Source organism: Bufo bufo, chromosome 10, assembly GCF_905171765.1.
Source record: "Bufo bufo chromosome 10, aBufBuf1.1, whole genome shotgun sequence".
Classification (NCBI taxonomy): domain Eukaryota; kingdom Metazoa; phylum Chordata; class Amphibia; order Anura; family Bufonidae; genus Bufo; species Bufo bufo.
In genome coordinates this window covers 3,399,278-3,420,739 of record NC_053398.1, presented here as the reverse complement: position 1 = coordinate 3,420,739, position 21,462 = coordinate 3,399,278, and the positions used below count along the sequence as shown (strand labels likewise).

Sequence of the window (21,462 nt, the reverse complement as noted above, 5' to 3'; positions counted from 1 at the left end):
GCTGGAGCTACAGTATTTTTGTTAAAGTTCAAGAGCTGGATTTTATTTGGACTGGGAGGGTAGGTTTGGTCGTGGGACCTCCCAGTCCACCCCCTTCCAGGACATGCTTTCCCCTAGCCTGAGGGATCCCCAGGTATAGTCCAGGTATAGTCCAGCTGGGATTGTTAGTGGGAAATAAAGCACATCCCAGGTTGTCATTTTGAGAAGTTAATGGGCAAAATGGGAGCTTGGATAAAAACAGACGGTGAGGCTGTGTGAAGCCAGATCTGTCCTATTCTGAGCTAGAAACGCTGTGTATTAGCCAGTGCCTAGACGGGCAGGAATTTATTTTGGTTGTTTTGTTATGCTGGTGCTGGCGATATAACTGGGAAGGGTTCATCTGTATATGCTGACCCGTAATAAAACCCGCTTTGGACTCACTTTGGTCTGTCATCACCGCCCTGCCTAAAAGAGCGATTCCTTACAGAGATAATAGAAGGTCCGGAGTAATAGGACGATACATATGTGATAATAGAAGGTCTGGAGTAATAGGACGATACATATGTGATAATAGAATGTCCGGAGTAATAGGACGATACATATGTGATAATAGAAGGTCCGGAGTAATAGGACGATACATATGTGATAATAGAAGGTCCGGAGTAATAGGACGATACATATGTGATAATAGAAGGTCCGGAGTAATAGGACGATACAATCTGACTGATGTTCACACAAGCGCGCAGCTCTACACAAGGATCACTTATTTACCATTATTGCCTACGTTGACAACTCTCTGTATAAACAAGTCCCAGCATGCCTTCCTGCACTCGCGCTGGCGTCAGTTGCCGTATTGTAGAATGTTTATTAGGCCCAGTTTTGTCACGGCGGGCGTGCACTCAGACTCACAGATAACCCACCAACCAGGCTCTGGGCGAGAGACAGGAGAAGGGTCACCTCCTAGCTAATCCCTGACCTCTTTCCCTGCACTGCTCAGCCCACATGCAGACCTTAATGGTAGGTATGATGTGTCCCCGTGCCTGGGCTGAAACACCCTAAATTCCCTAAGATGGTGAAGAGGGGAAATAGGAGCAGCCTGCTCGCACAGAACCTGGATGGGAGAGATGACACAAAACAACCAATCTGGAAATCACACTTATCTTTCTGAGCTGGAACAGACAACCTTCCTTCCTAGCTTCCAAGACCACAATGATTCCTATAATCCGCTCAGGGCACTGGGCTGAGGAGCTATTTAAACTAATGACCCCACCCAGTGCACCTGATGAGAGGCGGATCCAGCACAGCTCTAAAACAAACACTAAACTCGTGCTGCTATCCTGGCCCCTCCACACATCGTGGGGTATGACAAGTTTACATGTTGCCATTTTGTTGCATCAAAAGCAGATAACATTTTTTTTTACAAGTGGAAGACGTTAACACCGCGTTGCCCTCGTCAGTGTGGTGTTTACAGGTAAATTACTCTGATTAACCAGTTAAAACACAAGCAACACAACAGGAGGGTGCGGACCCAACACCCAAACGTCAGGACCCGGCAGACCCCGCCGTTCCGCACAGAGCATGTGCTGCTATCAGATTCAGCTGTGCAGGAGGATGTGAGTAACGAGAAAGATACGTGGGGGGTCATTCACAAAGACCGCCTCTGCGCTGCCAAAAGAAGCACCTAATTTATGACGAGGGGCCCCGCCGGCAGTCTGTGCGCATGGCGGGAAAACTACTCCTGGTCCGACTGACAGCCCTCACCGGAGTAGTTTTCACTCCTTTTTTATTTTTTTTTAAGCCCGCTTCCAGGCGTAAAAACACCCGTGCAACAAAAAAGTCTCATAAAGGGGTCTTGCAACTGTTTCTACACGTAGAACTAACAGTTAGTAAATGACCCCCCAATTTCAGAGCAGCTTTGGGTGTTGATGGGGGGGGGGGGGGGGTTCCTCTATCCTTAGGGCTTATTTACACGTCAGTGATCACAGACATCACACGGATCCAATGACGTTAATGTGTTTTTCCACTGATCGGGCAGCACTTGGGTCCATATTGGGGGTCATTTATCATGCGCGTCTGTTTCTCAGACTACCATTAGAGCGGCACTACTTTCATATCTGGGTTGTGCTGTCCGGTTTTGAGATCCGGCACAGGGTCTCAAACCGCAGCACAACGCTTCAGTTTTGTCCCCATTCAATGTCAATGCATTCCGTTCTGGATTGTTCCCATGCACGCAGCGTTTTTATGTGCGGCATGGCAAAATGAAGAAACACGATCCAGCACCAAAAACCATGTAAATCAATGGTGCTGGATCCATTTTTTTCAGATACGGCGTCACTTAAGGCAGACGAAAACACTAAGCCCCCCCTGAAGTGGAGCAAAAATCACAATGTTTTTCTGCCTAATTTATACATAAAAAAGGCCAAAACAATTTGCTTAAAACCCCACCAGAATAAGGGCTTCTGCACAGGAGTATGCCTGGTCCCTGCTGCGGACTGGAAGGCGCGGCTACTGACCAAGTGCGTGCTGTTTACGGATCCACATGATACGTTCCACACCACAAACATAGAACATGTTAGAACAGTGCAGGGCCGTATCTTGTAATTTGCGGATCCATTCAAGTCAACAGGTCCAGATCCATGATACGGAGTTCACACGGGCGGTAGCCGTAAATTGTGGATCCACTGTTTGCGGTCCGAGCACGGGGAATACGCGCTCGTGTGCATGAGCCCTAAAACCCGCACTGGGGGTCATTTATTCAGACTGTCATTATCTGATGGTCTTTTTTGTACATCGACGCTGCTTCTGCAAGTTGCCCCTAATTTATGTTTGGACGTGCGCCTCGTCACAATTAATGGAGGGGGATTTATCACTGGTGTAAAGAAAAACTGTCGGAGTTGCCCCTAGCAACCAACCAGAGTTTACTCTTTTACTCTTTCAGCGCTATTTTGGAAAATGAAAGGCGGAATCTGTTCGGATGAACCAGTGTTGATAAATCTTCCCCTGTGCATGCCAGAAAACCTACACCAGGCTGCTGCTGGAAGATTTCAGCTCTGAAGTATGCAGAATGAGTGCAGCTCTGGAGTATAATACAGGCTGTAAATCAGGATCAGTACAGGATAAGTAATGTATGTACACAGTGACTGCACCAGCAGAATAGTGAGTGCAGCTCTGGAGTATAATACAGGCTGTAAATCAGGATCAGTACAGGATAAGTAATGTATGTACTCAGTGACTGCACCAGCAGAATAGTGAGTGCAGCTCTGGAGGATAATACAGGAGGTAATTCAGGATCAGTACAGGATAAGTAATGTATGTACACAGTGACTGCACCAGCAGAATAGTGAGTACAGCTCTGGAGTATAATACAGGATGTAACTCAGGATCAGTACAGGATAAGTAATGTATGTACACAGTGACTGCACCAGCAGAATAGTGAGTGCAGCTCTGGAGTATAATACAGGATGTAACTCAGGATCAGTACAGGATAAGTAATGTATGTACACAGTGACTGCACCAGCAGAATAGTGAGTGCAGCTCTGGAGTATAATACAGGATGTAACTCAGGATCAGTACAGGATAAGTAATGTATGTACACAGTGACCACACCAGCAGAATAGTGAGTGCAGCTCTGGAGTATAATACAGGATGTAACTCAGGATCAGTACAGGATAAGTAATGTATGTACACAGTGACTGCACCAGCAGAATAGTGAGTGCAGCTCCGGAGTATAATACAGTATGTAACTCAGGATCAGTACAGGATAAGTAATGTATGTACTCAGTGACTGCACCAGCAGAATAGTGAGTGCAGCTCTGGAGTATAATACAGGATGTAACTCAGGATCAGTACAGGATAAGTAATGTATGTACACAGTGACCACACCAGCAGAATAGTGAGTGCAGCTCTGGAGTATAATACAGGATGTAACTCAGGATCAGTACAGGATAAGTAATGTAATGTATGTACACAGTGACTCTACCAGTAGAATAGTGAGTGCAGCTCTGGAGTATAATACAGGATGTAACTCCGGATCAGTACAGGATAAGTAATGTATGTACACAGTGACTGCACCAGCAGAATAGTGAGTGCAGCTCTGGAGTATAATACAGGATGTAACTCAGGATCAGTACAGGATAAGTAATGTATGTACTCAGTGACTGCACCAGCAGAATAGTGAGTGCACCTCTGGAGGATAATACAGGAGGTGACCCAGGATCCGAGCAGTCATGTACGCTCACAGTTGTGTTATATGGGGGCCATAAGCTTTGAACACAGATGGATTAATATTTTTCTATGATTTCTACAAGACCTTGAAATGCTGCATTAATGAGAAATAAACTGGACTTTTCTGATCATTTTGCACTGATTCTCGGTTGTTTTCGCTGATATCGGGTGGCGTTCCTCTGTGTCTCAGTCAAGCTCTACATAAAGCCCCAAGAAGTGGACAAGTCACTGCCATGGAGGGGCCCGAGGCCACGGATATCTGCGCTTTCCTGCAGTTTCTGTATTGGTAATGAGTGCAGCATTCGCCCCTTGCTCTCAGGCGGATGATACTGGAGGAGATGGAGACTATTGGGGTTTCAAGGCTGCAGGTTGTCACTGACACCCCTTCCTTATTGTATTGCCCCAGGATATAGTATACCTACTGCAATGTGCTGCAGCCACGGTGTACCATGTCTAGGAGCAGGGTGAGATGTGCTGCAGTCACGGTGTACCATGTCTAGGAGCAGGATGAGATGTGCTGCAGTCACTGTGTGCCATGTCCAGGAGCAGGGTGAGATGTGCTGCAGTCACTGTGTATCATGTCCAGGAGCAGGGTGAGATGTGCTGCAGTCACTGTGTATCATGTCCGGGAGCAGGGTGAGACGTGCTGCAGTCACTGTGTATCATGTCCAGGAGCAGGGTGAGACGTGCTGCAGTCACTGTGTATCATGTCCAGGAGCAGGGTGAGACGTGCTGCAGTCACTGTGTATCATGTCCAGGAGCAGGGTGAGATGTGCTGCAGTCACTGTGTACCATGTCCAGGAGCAGGGTGAGATGTGCTGCAGTCACTGTGTACCATGTCTAGGAGCAGGATGAGATGTGCTGCAGTCACTGTGTGCCATGTCCAGGAGCAGGGTGAGATGTGCTGCAGTCACTGTGTATCATGTCCAGGAGCAGGGTGAGATGTGCTGCAGTCACTGTGTATCATGTCCAGGAGCAGGGTGAGACGTGCTGCAGTCACTGTGTATCATGTCCAGGAGCAGGGTGAGACGTGCTGCAGTCACTGTGTACCATGTCCAGGAGCAGGGTGAGATGTGCTGCAGTCACTGTGTACCATGTCTACGAGCAGGATGAGATGTGCTGCAGTCACTGTGTGCCATGTCAGGAGCAGGGTGAGATGTGCTGCAGTCACTGTGTATCATGTCCGGGAGCAGGGTGAGATGTGCTGCAGTCACTGTGTATCATGTCCAGGAGCAGGGTGAGACGTGCTGCAGTCACTGTGTATCATGTCCAGGAGCAGGGTGAGACGTGCTGCAGTCACTGTGTATCATGTCCAGGAGCAGGGTGAGACGTGCTGCAGTCACTGTGTATCATGTCCAGGAGCAGGGTGAGATGTGCTGCAGTCACTGTGTATCATGTCCAGGAGCAGGGTGAGATGTGCTGCAGTCACTGTGTACCATGTCCAGGAGCAGGGTGAGATGTGCTGCAGTCACTGTGTATCATGTCCAGGAGCAGGGTGAGACGTGCTGCAGTCACTGTGTATGATGTCCAGGAGCAGGGTGAGATGTTCTGCAGTCACTGTGTATCATGTCCAGGAGCAGGGTGAGATGTGCTGCAGTCACTGTGTATCATGTCCAGGAGCAGGGTGAGATGTGCTGCAGTCACTGTGTATCATGTCCAGGAGCAGGGTGAGATGTGCTGCAGTCACTGTGTATCATGTCCAGGAGCAGGGTGAGATGTGCTGCAGTCACTGTGTATCATGTCCAGGAGCAGGGTGAGATGTGCTGCAGTCACTGTGTATCATGTCCAGGAGCAGGGTGAGACGTGCTGCAGTCACTGTGTATCATGTCCAGGAGCAGGGTGAGATGTGCTGCAGTCACTGTGTACCATGTCCAGGAGCAGGGTGAGATGTGCTGCAGTCACTGTGTATCATGTCCAGGAGCAGGGTGAGATGTGCTGCAGTCACTGTGTATCATGTCCAGGAGCAGGGTGAGACGTGCTGCAGTCACTGTGTACCATGTCCAGGAGCAGGGTGAGACGTGCTGCAGTCACTGTGTATCATGTCCAGGAGCAGGGTGAGATGTGCTGCAGTCACTGTGTATCATGTCCAGGAGCAGGGTGAGATGTGCTGCAGTCACTGTGTATCATGTCCAGGAGCAGGGTGAGATGTGCTGCAGTCACTGTGTATCATGTCCAGGAGCAGGGTGAGATGTGCTGCAGTCACTGTGTATCATGTCCAGGAGCAGGGTGAGATGTGCTGCAGTCACTGTGTATCATGTCCAGGAGCAGGGTGAGACGTGCTGCAGTCACTGTGTATCATGTCCAGGAGCAGGGTGAGATGTGCTGCAGTCACTGTGTATCATGTCCAGGAGCAGGATGAGATGTGCTGCAGTCACTGTGTATGATGTCCAGGAGCAGGGTGAGATGTGCTGCAGCCTCATACTGTTACATTGTTGCAGTTTCTTACCTTCTTTGGCTTTTTTCCTTCTGGCCAGAGTTCCTCCGAGTTTCCCCAGGAAGGAGTCGTCCTTCTTCCTGGACGGGGGTGACTTGGGGGTCGGGGATTTTGGGGTGGAGGGAGACTTTTGGGGGGACGTGGCCATGATTGCTGGGTGACTGCAGGGAGGGGAGGCTGAGCTCTGCTCCAGCGGAAACGGAATTATTCCAGCAATGTCAGGAGCTGCTCCCTCCTCCTCCCAGTGCTCCCAGTGCTCCCAGTGCTGCCGGGACAGAGCCGCATCTGTGCACAGGCGGGGATCCGACTCCCAGTGCAATAACCAGTCACTGCTAGCCCCCCAGTATAATAACCTAACCAATTCATGGCTGCCCCCAACCCTCCCAGTGCACTGCTAGCCCCCCAGTATAATAACCTAACCAATATATGGCACCCCCCTAACCCTCCCAGTGACTGCTAGCCCCCCAGTATTATAACCTAACCAATACATGGCAGCCCCCAACCCTCCCAGTAACTGCTAGCCCCCCAGTATAATAACCTAACCAAAACATGGCAGCCCCCAACCCTCCCAGTCACTGCTAGCCCCCCAGTATAATAACCTAACCAATTCATGGCAGCCCCCAACCCTCCCAGTGACTGCCAGCCCCCCAGTATCATAACCTAACCAATACATGGCAGCCCCCAACCCTCCCAGTAACTGCTAGCCCCCCAGTATAATAACCTAACCAAAACATGGCAGCCCCCAACCCTCCCAGTCACTGCTAGCCCCCCAGTATAATAACCTAACCAATTCATGGCAGCCCCCAACCCTCCCAGTGCACTGCTAGCCCCCCAGTATAATAACCTAACCAATACATGGCAGCCCCCAACCCTCCCAGTGCACTAACCAGTCACTGCTACCTCCCCAGTATAATAACCTAACCAATATATGGCACCCCCCTAACCCTCCCAGTGCATGCCCAGTGACTGCCAGCCCCCCAGTATTATAACCTAACCAATACATGGCAGCCCCCAACCCTCCCAGTGACTGCTAGCCCCCCAGTATAATAACCTAACCAATACATGGCAGCCCCCAACCCTCCCAGTAACTGCTAGCCCCCCAGTATAATAACCTAACCAAAACATGGCAGCCCCCAACCCTCCCAGTCACTGCTAGCCCCCCAGTATAATAACCTAACCAATTCATGGCAGCCCCCAACCCTCCCAGTGCACTGCTAGCCCCCCAGTACAATAACCTAACCAATATATGGCACCCCCCTAACCCTCTCAGTGACTGCCAGCCCCCCAGTATTATAACCTAACCAATACATGGCAGCCCCCAACCCTCCCAGTAACTGCTAGCCCCCCAGTATAATAACCTAACCAAAACATGGCAGCCCCCAACCCTCCCAGTCACTGCTAGCCCCCCAGTATAATAACCTAACCAAAACATGGCAGCCCCCAACCCTCCCAGTCACTGCTAGCCCCCCAGTATAATAACCTAACCAATTCATGGCAGCCCCCAACCCTCCCAGTGCACTGCTAGCACCCCAGTATAATAACCTAACCAATACATGGCAGCCCCCAACCCTCCCAGTGCACTGCTAGCCCCCCAGTATAATAACCTAACCAATACATGGCAGCCCCCAACCTTCCCAGTGCACTGCTAGCCCCCCAGTATAATAACCTAACCAATACATGGCAGCCCCCAACCTTCCCAGTGCACTGCCATCCCCCCAGTATTAAAACCTAACCAATACATGGCAGTCCCCAACCTTCCCAGTGCACTGCTAGCCCCCCAGTATAATAACCTAACCAATACATGGCAGCCCCCAACCCTCCCAGTGCACTAACCAGTCACTGCTACCTCCCCAGTATAATAACCTAACCAATATATGGCACCCCCCTAACCCTCCCAGTGCATGCCCAGTGACTGCCAGCCCCCCAGTATTATAACCTAACCAATACATGGCAGCCCCCAACCCTCCCAGTGACTGCTAGCCCCCCAGTATAATAACCTAACCAATACATGGCAGCCCCCAACCTTCCCATTGCACTGCTAGCCCCCCAGTATAATAACCTAACCAATACATGGCAGCCCCCAACCTTCCCAGTGCACTGCCATCCCCCCAGTATTATAACCTAACCAATACATGGCAGCCCCCAACCCTCCCAGTGCACTGCTAGCCCCCCAGTATAATAATCTAACCAATACATGGCAGCCCCCAACCCTCCCAGTGCACTGCCCAGTCACTGCTAGCCCCCCAGTATAATAGTGTAACCAATACAGTGCCCTGTGTATCTCACTGTTAGCCCACCATAAAACCTCTCCAACACAAGGCGGCCCCCGACCCTCTCCGTACACTGTCCTGTCACTGCTACCCCCCTCCCCCAATTATATTGATTTAACCGCTCCAATACAAGGATGTCTCCAACCCTAAATGCAATGCAGCCCCCAACCCACCCAATATAGCGCATATCACTGCTAGACCCCGATATAATATTCGGACCTCTCCAATACAATACAGTAATTCAGTTATTGGACCAGTGATACTCCCAGGGCCCTGACCTGACCCCCCCCCCCCCCCCCTCAGATTCTGATATCCCAGAGATCTGACAATGCCCCTGCCCCATATTACATTGGTCTGCCGCTGCTAGACTCTCCCCAGTAAAATGATCAGATAATGTTACCCCCAATACAAAAATCGATTCACCCCGGACCCCACTGATTTGATGGCAGCCCCTTAATACAGCCATGCAAGAGACTTTGATACAATGCAGCCCCCAATGTGCTTCTCAGAGTACAGCAATCTCACCCCTAAAATAATTGTATTTAGATCATTTTAAGGCCTCCTGCACACGAACGTGTGTGCGCCCCGTGGCCGTATGGCGGATCTGCAATATACAGGCGCCGTTCCGTGGGCATTCCGCATCACGGATGTGGTGGACCTGTTCACTTCAATGGGTCCGCAAATCCGGTGATGCGGAACGGAAGCACTACGGAGTGCTTCTGTGGGGTTTCGTCCCGTACTTCCGTTCCACAAAAAGATAGAACAACGTTCTATCTTTTTTGAATGGGTCCGCGATATGCTGCGGCTGCCCCATGGAGGGTGTTCGTGCATTGAGCCTGAGGCGCACACGTTCATGGGCTAGGTTGGGTGCAAGCGCTATATTGGGTGGGTTGGGGGCTGCATTGCAGGAGGCCAAATGTAACTATTTCCAACAAAATAGTCTGCCCACAATTTGCTCTGAAAATGCAGAAAACGTACGCATTGGCAGTTGGCGCTGTTTGTCCTGGAGCTGGACCACTGGACACCAGGAACTGAAGCATGGAACCAATAGATGCCTGTGACTGTAGCACTGAGCCACTGGACTCCGGGGACTGGGCCACAGAACCACTGGACTCCGGGGACTGGGCCACAGAACCACTGGACTCCGGGGACTGGGCCACAGAACCACTGGACTCCGGGGACTGGGCCACAGAACCACTGGACTCCGGGGACTGGGCCACAGAACCACTGGACTCCGTGGACTGGGCCACAGAACCACTGGACTCCGTGGACTGGGCCACAGAACCACTGGACTCCGGGGACTGGGCCACAGAACCACTGGACTCCGGGGACTGGGTCACAGAATTACTGGACTCCATGGACTGGGCCACAGAACCACTGGACTCCGGGGACTGGGCCACAGAGCCACTGGACTCCGGGGACTTTGCAGGACATCATGGACTAAGACACAAGCAAATACAAAACATCCACAATTTCAGAATAGGATAATGGTTTATTGCATGTAGTTATATTATAGACATCACATATATCTGTATGTACAAAACTCCTAGGAAGGCATCGTTCCTCCCATCAACATCTCTATGGAGCGGAATCAGAAAAAAATTTCATGTCATGTGAAAATAAATAAAATACACATTGTATCAATAAATAATTTCCCGGATACCTAGACGAGCATATTGTCATAAGAATGTTGTTTAAGAATAGAGAACTAGAAAGAGAACTTGTTTCATAACTTTTTTCCTTTCCAAGTTTTCCCTAAAGAAGTAGCAACAGATCAACAAAGTTTCTCATGTGAACATGGACCTAACGGGGATATTACTCCCATAAAAGACCCCCAACACTTAAGTCTCCTGCCTGAAAGCACCAGTCAAAGGTCTGGAAACCATCATGGGGTATGTGTCTGACCACCGAAGAGGGAATTGTGACTACACGTAGTAGAACGACATTCTTAGTGAATTAACCCTTCAATAGACAATTATTATGTACAATAACCTAATGGAGCGTTTAGAAGCTTATTGACCGACCTGCGGAAGGTAATATGATGAGGTAAAACGCGTGCGCCTAAAGGGCTTCTCCATCTTATAAAGTGACGCCACCTCTGGGACCCCCGCCAACCTGGCGAGTGAAGCGGCTGCTGAGGGTTTGCTCCAGTGTATCATCCTACCTGTAATTGTGTGCGCAGGATTAGTCTTCAGCATCCAGAAGGAAAAACAAGAATAATGATGGCCTTTTTCAAGATCTCTGCTTGCTGTCAGTGAATAGAAAGTTTTAAAAAAAAAACACATCCTGATCTTGTCCATTTGCCACATGTACCGGGTTTAGTTAGTGTTAAAAGCTCTGTCAGATGGACAGGTTTACATTCACTTACAGCAAGCACAGACCTTTATAATGGTGAGGAATTGAGACAGTTGATTAGAACTTTTTATTAGGAGGTTTATAATAAGTAAAAGTTGTGCGTCTTTTCCAAACGGATTGTGACTTGTGAACTGTAGTGCATTCTGTCGACATGTCCGGTGCAATAACTTTTATTCTGTGTCACCATCTGTGGCCGCCCGACAATAAAACGGACTTCCATCCAATCTGAATGGGCAGCAAGACGGGCAAGCAGGTATATTACCTGAGTCTGCAAATCCATATCCTAGTCCTAGGAACCGTGGATGAACGGAGCAGCAGCCTGGATTCTGGGAGGAACACAGAAACCCCTTCTTGGGATAGGGGATACCTTGCTCTGGAATAGGCCTCATGCACACGACCGTGGTGTGTTCTGCTGTCTGCAAGTTGCAAATCTGCAAAACCATCCTGTCCGTGTGCGTTCCGCAATTTGCGGAACGGCGCGGACAGCCATTGATATAACTGCCTATTCTTGTCTGTAAAATGGACAAGAATAGGACAGGTTATATATTTTTTGCGGACCACGGAACGGAGAAACGAATGCCGACAGCACACAGAGTGCTGTCCGCATCTTTTGCGGCCCCATTGAAGTGAATGGGTCCGCATCCGAGCCGCAAAAACTGCGGCTTGGATGTGGACCAAAACAACGGTTGTGTGCATGAGGCCTTAGGCTACATGCACACGAACGTTGTTTGTTACCGTGTCCGTTCCGTTTTCTTGGCGGATAGGATGCAGACCCATTCATTTCAATCGATCCGCATAAAATGCGAATAGCACACAGTGTGCTGTCCGCATCAGTATATCCGTTCCGTAGCCCCGCAAAAAAAAATAGAACATGTCCTATTCTTGTCCATTTTAGGCATTGTTACAATGGATCCGCCAAAAAAAACGGATGTCATAAACACATACGGTCGTGTGCATGTTGCCTTAATTAGATGCCCAGAGACTATATTTGATACAATATATTTCAGCAGCTGATGTATAGCAGAAGGGGCCCCATATCACAATAAGGCCTCCTGCACACGACCGCAGGTGTCCTGTTGCCGTATTGCGGACCACATTTGCGGATCCACAATACATGGGCACCGTTCCGTGTGCATTCCGCCTCACGGATGCGGACCCATTCACTTCAATGGGTCCGCAAATCCGTAGATGCGGAACGGAAGCATGGAATGGAACCCTACGGAAGCACTACTGCTTCCGTGGGGTTTCGTCCTGTACTTCTGTTCCACAAAAATATAGAACATGTCCTATCTTTTTGCGGAACGGCCGGATCGCGGACCCATTGAAGTGAATGAGTCCGCGATCCGCTGCGGCTGCCCTGCGGACGGTGTTCGTGCATTGCGGCCTCCACATTCGTGTGCAGGAGGCCTAAGGCTACATGCACATGACCGTATGTGTTTTGCAGTCCGCAAATTGCGGATCCACAAAAAAAAGTATGACAGCTGTATGCCATCCGTTTTTTGTTTTTTTTGCGGATCCATTGTAACAATGCCTAAAACTGACAAGAATAGGACATTTCTATTTTTTGTGCCGGTCTACGGAACAGACATACGGATGTGGACAGCACACGGTGTGCTGTCCGCATTTATTGCGGAGCCTTTGAAATGAATGGGTCTGCATCCTATCTGCAAAAAAAAACGGAACAGACACGGAAACAAACAACATTCGTGTGCATGAGGCCTAATCCCTTACGAGGAAAGTGGATGAGATCAGACACATCCATTCAGCTGGACATTGAGCTGCCGTGCGATCTGCGGCAGAACTGCATCAAATACTGGTCGCACACATGCGGTTTTTGGTGTGGATTAGGCGAGGAAGCGCGCAGAAATCCGCATGAAGTTCTGCAAGACCCAGGTGCAGTTAGCCTTATGTCACACTTTCTCACAGATCTTGCTTGCTGTCAGTGAATAGGAGCATTCTAATTTCTTTACACATTCAGAGGTTAAACACTCCTGATCTTGCCCAATGGACACAGGTGCGTTTTTTTTTATATAGGACTGGGGTCAGCAACCTTCGGCACTCCAGGTGTGGTCAAACTGCAACTCCCAGCATGCACACTTGCTTGGCTGTTCTCAGAACTCCCATAGAAGTGAGTGGAGCATGCTGGGAGTTGTAGTTTCACAACAGATGGAGTGTCGGAGGTTGCGGACCCCTGTTATAGGAGCTCACCCTCTGCAGCTGTGTCAGCTGGACATGATCTGGGCGAGTTTTCAGCCCCTGAATGGAAATGAGAACAAGCAGTGATCTTTAAAATGTTGAAACAAATGGAAATAGTTAATTAGAACTTTTCATTATACAATAAGACCAGACCGTTGCTTGGTTTAGCGCCTCTCCTCGCCATTGTTTCACTTCCATTATTACTAAATTCCTTTCACCTCCTAAAAGACTCACCGACTCAATGTACGTACAACATATATCCAGAATTTTACATCAGACGCTTATTTTATGCCTTTTTTATGGCGCAGACTTGTTTTCCCCTCTGCAGCACAAAATGTGCCAAATTTCTTAAAATGTTCCATGAATTTGATGCATTTTGTGCCTAGGAGGTTAGAATGCTGGCAGAAAATGCAAATCGCCTTTTTTGATCAATTCCAGTATAGTGCAAAATTTTGCAAGTTTTGTCGCAAATAGTAACTGTGCCGTGCGCACACACTCCAGCAGACCATGGTGCATAAATGATAAATGTGGAAAATCACATTGGCGGGGGTACAGGCGGGGGGTTCACTGCCATGGAGGTTACAGACAGAAATAAATGGCATCCTGCTGGTTACGCCTAAGGACCATGGCGCCGCGCTCCTATTCCGTATCTCATCACTTAAGCCTGGTTCGCACATAATCGCTGATGGTGCAGGAATCCTATTCATAATGCACCAAACATGGATGCAAAAATGTGCAGCTGCAGGAAATGCTGCTAGTGCTGCTTCTATGGAAATAGGCATTACTGCATGTGAAGAGTGTATCTGCGTCCATTGACTGTGAGTCCAAGAACATCTAAAAACACCCAAAAGACACAACGAAACAATCTCTGGCCATTCACTCCCAGCATTATATGGATTCTGCATTAAAAATGCCCCCCAAAATACCCTGTGTGAACATCATAAATTGCTTCACCTCCTAGAAAGCCATCTTGGCCCAACACTGCAGGAGCACTCAATGCCAAGAGAATTGCGGTAAGCTCGCCCGGCTACCTTCACCCTCCTCATCATCAACACTGCAGGGAAATGTCGCCATTAAATCTTATGTAAATGAAGCTTAATCGCTGTTTAATGAAACATTGCGCGACATCCTAAGTTATTTTGTGCTTGAATTCTTCATCATGGTAAAAACTTCTGCTTGCTGTCAGTGAATACAAACAGGCTGATCAGGTCGAACCATCCCAGATATGGAGCTCCTTGCAGTAACTGATACTTTGTGACACAGTGAGGTTTATAAAAGACATACATCATGGCCATAAACCTGAACTAGGAGAAGGGGTAGATTTGTAATGAATCCTGCAGTCAGGATCAGGATGGATTTCCAGTTACCATTCACTGATGGCAAGCAAGAGTCATTCAAATACTACAGACTTGATAAAAACTAAATAAATTAGAAAGTTGCAGAACCTTGGCATAAAATAGCACCCGGACTGAATTCCACACTGGTGGGGCCACAGTGCACACTAAGGGGCCACAGTGCAGCTCTCTGAGTATCTACTAACGTACTGTATAGTGTCTTATAGTATATGCATATACTGTATAGATCTATTTACAAAGGTACGTATGGGAATCACAGGGCTTCGTAGCAAACTACAGAAAGCCCTATATTTCTAATACGAGCAGCAGACACTAGAGCAGGAGTCAGCAACCACTGGGACGCCAGGTGCTCTTAAACTACAACTCTCAACATACTCCACTTCTCTTGGAATCTAGAAAACAGCTGAGCACCTGCCTTCAGCCAGGAGCCACCATCCAATGTCTTGTTCAATGCCCATGATATATTGTGGCCTTTACTGCTGGAGGATTTCCCCTCCCCATCCCAGCCACCGAGCCACGAGCCACCATCTGCACATGAGGCATTGCTCATCGTGGATGAACCTGCAGAAATATTACACTGGTTCCTAAACATTTACTCAGTCCATATGGTTTCCTGACTGATGAGGGAAGGATACAATGTATCACTGGAGCTGTGTTAGTAGCGAAGACAATAATGCATTATTGTCCAGCTTTGGACTCGCGGATGTGACCTGAGCGCCGTCTCTTTAAATGAACCTCCTGCTGTTGAGGCTGGTCGTCTTCAGCTCGTAGTCTTTGGGTAGAGGAAAGTCCTGCAGGTTTTTCTCCTCCAAGTTATCCCGAAGCCTTTGTTCATCAATGCGCATTACAAGTTGATCTCTCTGCTCAATGACTCTCATCATCTCGGCAAATATCTCCTCTTCTTCTGCAATGTCCTCCTTGTCTTTGAGTGCCGCTAATGTGATATAAATGACAAGTGTCATTATTAGGTCCAAATAAAACCACTGACTGATACTGTACCCAAGAAGAAGAGACACAGGAAGCAATAGGCTCCCCAGTTCATCATCACTCAGTGGGAAGGGGGGGGTCTATACTATACCTACATGTATATATTACAAATTACATCCTGTACTGATCCTGAGTTACATCCTGTATTATACTCCAGAGCTGCACTCACTATTCTGCTGGTGGGGTCACTGTGCACATACATTACTTATCCTGTACTGATCCTGAGTTACATCCTGTATTATACTCCAGAGCTGCACTCACTATTCTGCTGCTGCAGTCACTGTGTACATACATTACTTATCCTGTACTGATCCTGAGTTACATCCTGTATTATACTCCAGAGCTGCACTCACTATTCTGCTGGTGCCGTCACTGTGTACATACGTTACTTATCCTGTACTGATCCTGAGTTACATCCTGTATTATACTCCAGAGCTGCACTCACTATTCTGCTGGTGGAGTCACTGTGTACATACATTACTTATCCTGAACTGATCCTAAGTTACATCCTGTATTATACTCCAGAGCTGCACTCACTATTCTGCTGGTGCAGTCACTGTGTACATACATTACTTATCCTGTACTGATCCTGAGTTACATCCTGTATTATACTCCAGAGCTGCACTCACTATTCTGCTGGTGCAGTCACTGTGAACATACATTACTTATCCTGTACTGATCCTGAGTTACATCCTGTATTATACTCCAGAGCTGCACTCACTATTCTGCTGGTGCAGTCACTGTGCACATACGTTACTTATCCTGTACTGATCCTGAGTTACATCCTGTATTATACTCCAGAGCTGCACTCACTATTCTGCTGGTGCAGTCACTGTGTACATACATTACTTATCCTGTACTGATCCTGAGTTACATCCTGTATTATACTCCAGAGCTGCACTCACTATTCTGCTGGTGCAGTCACTGTGTACATACATTACTTATCCTGTACTGATCCTGAGTTACATCCTGTATTATACTCCAGAGCTGCACTCACTATTCTGCTGGTGCAGTCACTGTGTACATACATTACTTATCCTGTACTGATCCTGAGTTACATCCTGTATTATACTCCAGAGCTGCACTCACTATTCTGCTGCTGCAGTCACTGTGTACATACATTACTTATCCTGTACTGATCCTGAGTTACATCCTGTATTATACTCCAGAGCTGCACTCACTATTCTGCTGGTGCCGTCACTGTGTACATACGTTACTTATCCTGTACTGATCCTGAGTTACATCCTGTATTATACTCCAGAGCTGCACTCACTATTCTGCTGGTGGAGTCACTGTGTACATACATTACTTATCCTGAACTGATCCTAAGTTACATCCTGTATTATACTCCAGAGCTGCACTCACTATTCTGCTGGTGCAGTCACTGTGTACATACATTACTTATCCTGTACTGATCCTGAGTTACATCCTGTATTATACTCCAGAGCTGCACTCACTATTCTGCTGGTGCAGTCACTGTGAACATACATTACTTATCCTGTACTGATCCTGAGTTACATCCTGTATTATACTCCAGAGCTGCACTCACTATTCTGCTGGTGCAGTCACTGTGCACATACGTTACTTATCCTGTACTGATCCTGAGTTACATCCTGTATTATACTCCAGAGCTGCACTCACTATTCTGCTGGTGCAGTCACTGTGTACATACATTACTTATCCTGTACTGATCCTGAGTTACATCCTGTATTATACTCCAGAGCTGCACTCACTATTCTGCTGGTGCAGTCACTGTGTACATACATTACTTATCCTGTACTGATCCTGAGTTACATCCTGTATTATACTCCAGAGCTGCACTCACTATTCTGCTGGTGCAGTCACTGTGTACATACATTACTTATCCTGTACTGATCCTGAGTTACATCCTGTATTATACTCCAGAGCTGCACTCACTATTCTGCTGGTGCAGTCACTGTGTACATACATTACTTATCCTGTACTGATCCTGAGTTACATCCTGTATTATACTTCAGAGCTGCACTCACTATTCTGCTGGTGCAGTCACTGTGTACATACATTACTTATCCTGTACTGATCCTGAGTTACATCCTGTATTATACTCCAGAGCTGCACTCACTATTCTGCTGCTGCAGTCACTGTGTACATACATTACTTATCCTGTACTGATCCCGAGTTACATCCTATATTATACTCCAGAGCTGCACTCACTATTCTGCTGGTGTGTACATACATTACTTATGCTGTAGTGATCCTGAGTTACATTCTGTATTATACTCCAGAGCTGCACTCACTATTCTGCTGGTGCAGTCACTGTGTACATACATTACTTATCCTGTACTGATCCTGAGTTACGTCCTGTATTATACTCCAGAGCTGCACTCACTATTCTGCTGGTGCAGTCACTGTGTACAAACATTACTTATCCTGTACTGATCCTGAGTTACATCCTGTATTATACTCCAGAGCTGCACTCACTATTCTGCTGGTGCAGTCACTGTGTACATACATTACTTATCCTGTACTGATCCTGAGTTACATCCTGTATTATACTCCAGAGCTGCACTCACTATTCTGCTGGGGCAGTCACTGTGTACATACATTACTTATCCTATACTGATCCCGAGTTACATCCTGTATTATACTCCAGAGCTGCACTCACTATTCTGCTGGTGCAGTCACTGTGTACATACATTACTTATCCTGTACTGATCCTGAGTTACATCCTGTATTATACTCCAGAGCTGCACTCACTATTCTGCTGGTGCAGTCACTGTGTACATACATTACTTATCCTGTACTGATCCTGAGTTACATCCTGTATTATACTCCAGAGCTGCACTCACTATTCTGCTGGTGGAGTCAGTGTGTACATACATTACTTATCCTGTACTGATCCTGAGTTACATCCTGTATTATACTCCAGAGCTGCACTCACTATTCTGCTGGTGGAGTCAGTGTGTATATACAGTACAGTTTGGCTGAGCTCAGGGGGCAGTTCTTCCTATGTAACAAAATGGATACAGTGTTCCTAGAATGTAAATCTGGGATCTCTAGTGAGATTTCAGCTCTGAAGCCTGCAGAATTTTCAGCGCAGAGATATACGGTTCTGTGCCGAAAGATGCCCTTTGATACTTACGGTCGATCATCATCTTCTCTCGATACTTTTGTTCTAATCGTCCTTGTTGATCCTCCAGCTCTAATTCTCTCGCTCTGTTAAAATCACAACGACAATCCTGAACTGTATCAGCTTATCCTAATGTGTATACCGCTCGTGCTGCCACATGGAGCTCAGTTTGGCGCTGTATTTTGAGTTCTCAGAACACTGTCTATGGGGGCCCTATTATGGCTCTGTACAACTTGGAGGTCGTATGGCGGTTACAGTATATTGAGGTTGGTTGCATGTCGTATAGTAGTTGTGTTTAAGTTCTTATTCTTATGGCAGTTGTATATACTGTAAATGTATGGAGGATATATGGCAGTTGTATATACTGTAAATGTATGGAGGATATATGGCAGTTGTATATACTGTAAATGTATGGAGGATATATGGCAGTTGTATATACTGTAAATGTATGGAGGATATATGGCAGTTGTATATACTGTAAATGTATGGAGGATATATGGCAGTTGTATATACTGTAAATGTATGGAGGATATATGGCAGTTGTATATACTGTAAATGTATGGAGGATATATGGCAGTTGTATATACTGTAAATGTATGGAGGATATATGGCAGTTGTATATACTGTAAATGTATGGAGGATATATGGCAGTTGTATACAAGTTGTATTGGGGATATGTGGGGATGTACGGTGGTAGGATGGCAGTTGTATTGAGGATATACACTCACCTAAAGAATTATTAGTGCCCCCATACTAATCCGGTGTTGGACCCCCTTTTGCCTTCAGAACTGCCTTAATTCTACGTGGCATTGATTCCACAAGGTGCTGATAGCATTCTTTAGAAATGTTGGCCCATATTGATAGGATAGCATCTTGCAGTTGATGGAGATTTGAGGGACGCACATCCAGGGCACGAAGCTCCCGTTCCACCACATCCCAAAGACGCTCTATTGGGTTGAGATCTGGTGACTGTGGGGCCATTTTAGTGCAGTGAACTCAGTCATGTTCAAGAAACCAATGTGAGATGATTGGAGCTTTGTGACATGGTGCATTATCCTGCTGGAAGTAGCCATCGGAGGATGGAGACATGTTCTCATTCTGTTTACGCCAAATTCGGACTCTACCATTTGAATGTCTCAACAGAAATCGAGACTCATCAGACCAGGCAACATTTTTCCAGTCTTCAACAGTCCAGTTTTGGTGAGCTCGTGCAGATTGTAGCCTCTTTCTCCTATTTGTAGTGGAGATGAGTGGTACCCGGTGGGGTCTTCTGCTGTTGTAGCCCATCCGCCTCAAGGTTGTGCGTGTTGTGGCTTCACAAATGCTTTGCTGCAGACCTCGGTTGTAACGAGTGGTTATTTCAGCCAACGTTGCTCTTCTATCAGCTTGAATCAGTCGGCCCATTCTCCTCTGACCTCTAGCATCCACAAGGCATTTTCGCCCACAGGACGGCCGCATACTGGATGTTTTTCCCTTTTCACACCATTCTTTGTAAACCCTAGAAATGGTTGTGTGTGAAAATCCCAGTAACTGAGCAGATTGTGAAATACTCAGACCGGCCCGTCTGGCACCAACAACCATGCCACGCTCAAAATGGCTTAAATCCCCTTTCTTTCCCATTCTGACATTCAGTTTGGAGTTCAGGAGATTGTCTTGACCAGGAGCCCCCCCCTAAATGCATCGAAGCAACTGCCATGTGATTGGTTGACTAGAGAATTGCATCAATGAGAAATAGAACAGGTGTTCCTAATAATTCTTTAGGGGAGTGCATAGGGATGTACGGTGGTAGGATGGCAGTTGTATATAAGTTGTATTGTGGGGATGTACGGTGGTAGTATGGCAGTTGTATATGAGTTGTATTGAGGATATATGGGGATGTACGGTGGTAGGATGGCAGTTGTATACAAGTTGTATTGAGGATATGGGGGATGTACGGTGGTAGTATGGCAGTTGTATATGAGTTGTATTGAGGATATATGGGGATGTACAGTGGTAGTATGGCAGTTGTATATGAGTTGTATTGAGGATATATGGGGATGTACGGTGGTAGGATGGCAGTTGTATACAAGTTGTATTGAGGATATGGGGGATGTACGGTGGTAGTATGGCAGTTGTATATGAGTTGTATTGAGGATATATGGGGATGTACAGTGGTAGTATGGCAGTTGTATATGAGTTGTATTGAGGATATATGGGGATGTACAGTGGTAGTATGGCAGTTGTATATGAGTTGTATTGAGGATATATGGGGATGTACGGTGGTAGGATGGCAGTTGTATATGAGTTGTATTGTGGGGATGTACAGTGGTAGTATGGCAGTTGTATACAAGTTGTATTGAGGATATGGGGGATGTACGGTGGTAGGATGGCAGTTGTATTGAGGATATATGGGGATGTACAGTGGTAGTATGGCAGTTGTATATGAGTTGTATTGAGGATATGGGGGATGTACGGTGGTAGGATGGCAGTTGTATATGAGTTGTATTGAGGATATATGGGGATGTACAGTGGTAGTATGGCAGTTGTATATGAGTTGTATTGAGGATATATGGG

At 47.2% G+C, this 21,462-nt stretch overlaps 2 protein-coding genes across 7 annotated transcripts in view; both read right to left on the bottom strand.

The window, feature by feature from the left end:
* Nucleotides 1-6,848, bottom strand: part of PARVA (parvin alpha) — a 73,486-nt gene extending 66,638 nt beyond the window's left edge. Inside the window, exon 1 of the mRNA XM_040409514.1 lies at nucleotides 6,650-6,848. Within this exon, the coding sequence (XP_040265448.1) occupies nucleotides 6,650-6,785 (136 nt within the window). The 5' untranslated portion in view covers nucleotides 6,786-6,848. The remainder of the gene's footprint in view (nucleotides 1-6,649) is intronic.
* Nucleotides 6,849-14,213: 7,365 nt separating this feature from the next.
* Nucleotides 14,214-21,462, bottom strand: part of MICAL2 (microtubule associated monooxygenase, calponin and LIM domain containing 2) — a 209,631-nt gene continuing 202,382 nt past the window's right edge. For all 6 annotated transcript variants that reach the window (XM_040410402.1, XM_040410404.1, XM_040410406.1 and 3 more), the window contains 2 exons: nucleotides 18,922-18,995; nucleotides 14,214-15,747 (listed from right to left, as the gene is read on the bottom strand). In XM_040410402.1, coding sequence (XP_040266336.1) covers nucleotides 15,539-15,747; nucleotides 18,922-18,995 — 283 coding nt within the window. In that variant the 3' untranslated portion in view covers nucleotides 14,214-15,538. The remainder of the gene's footprint in view (nucleotides 15,748-18,921; nucleotides 18,996-21,462) is intronic.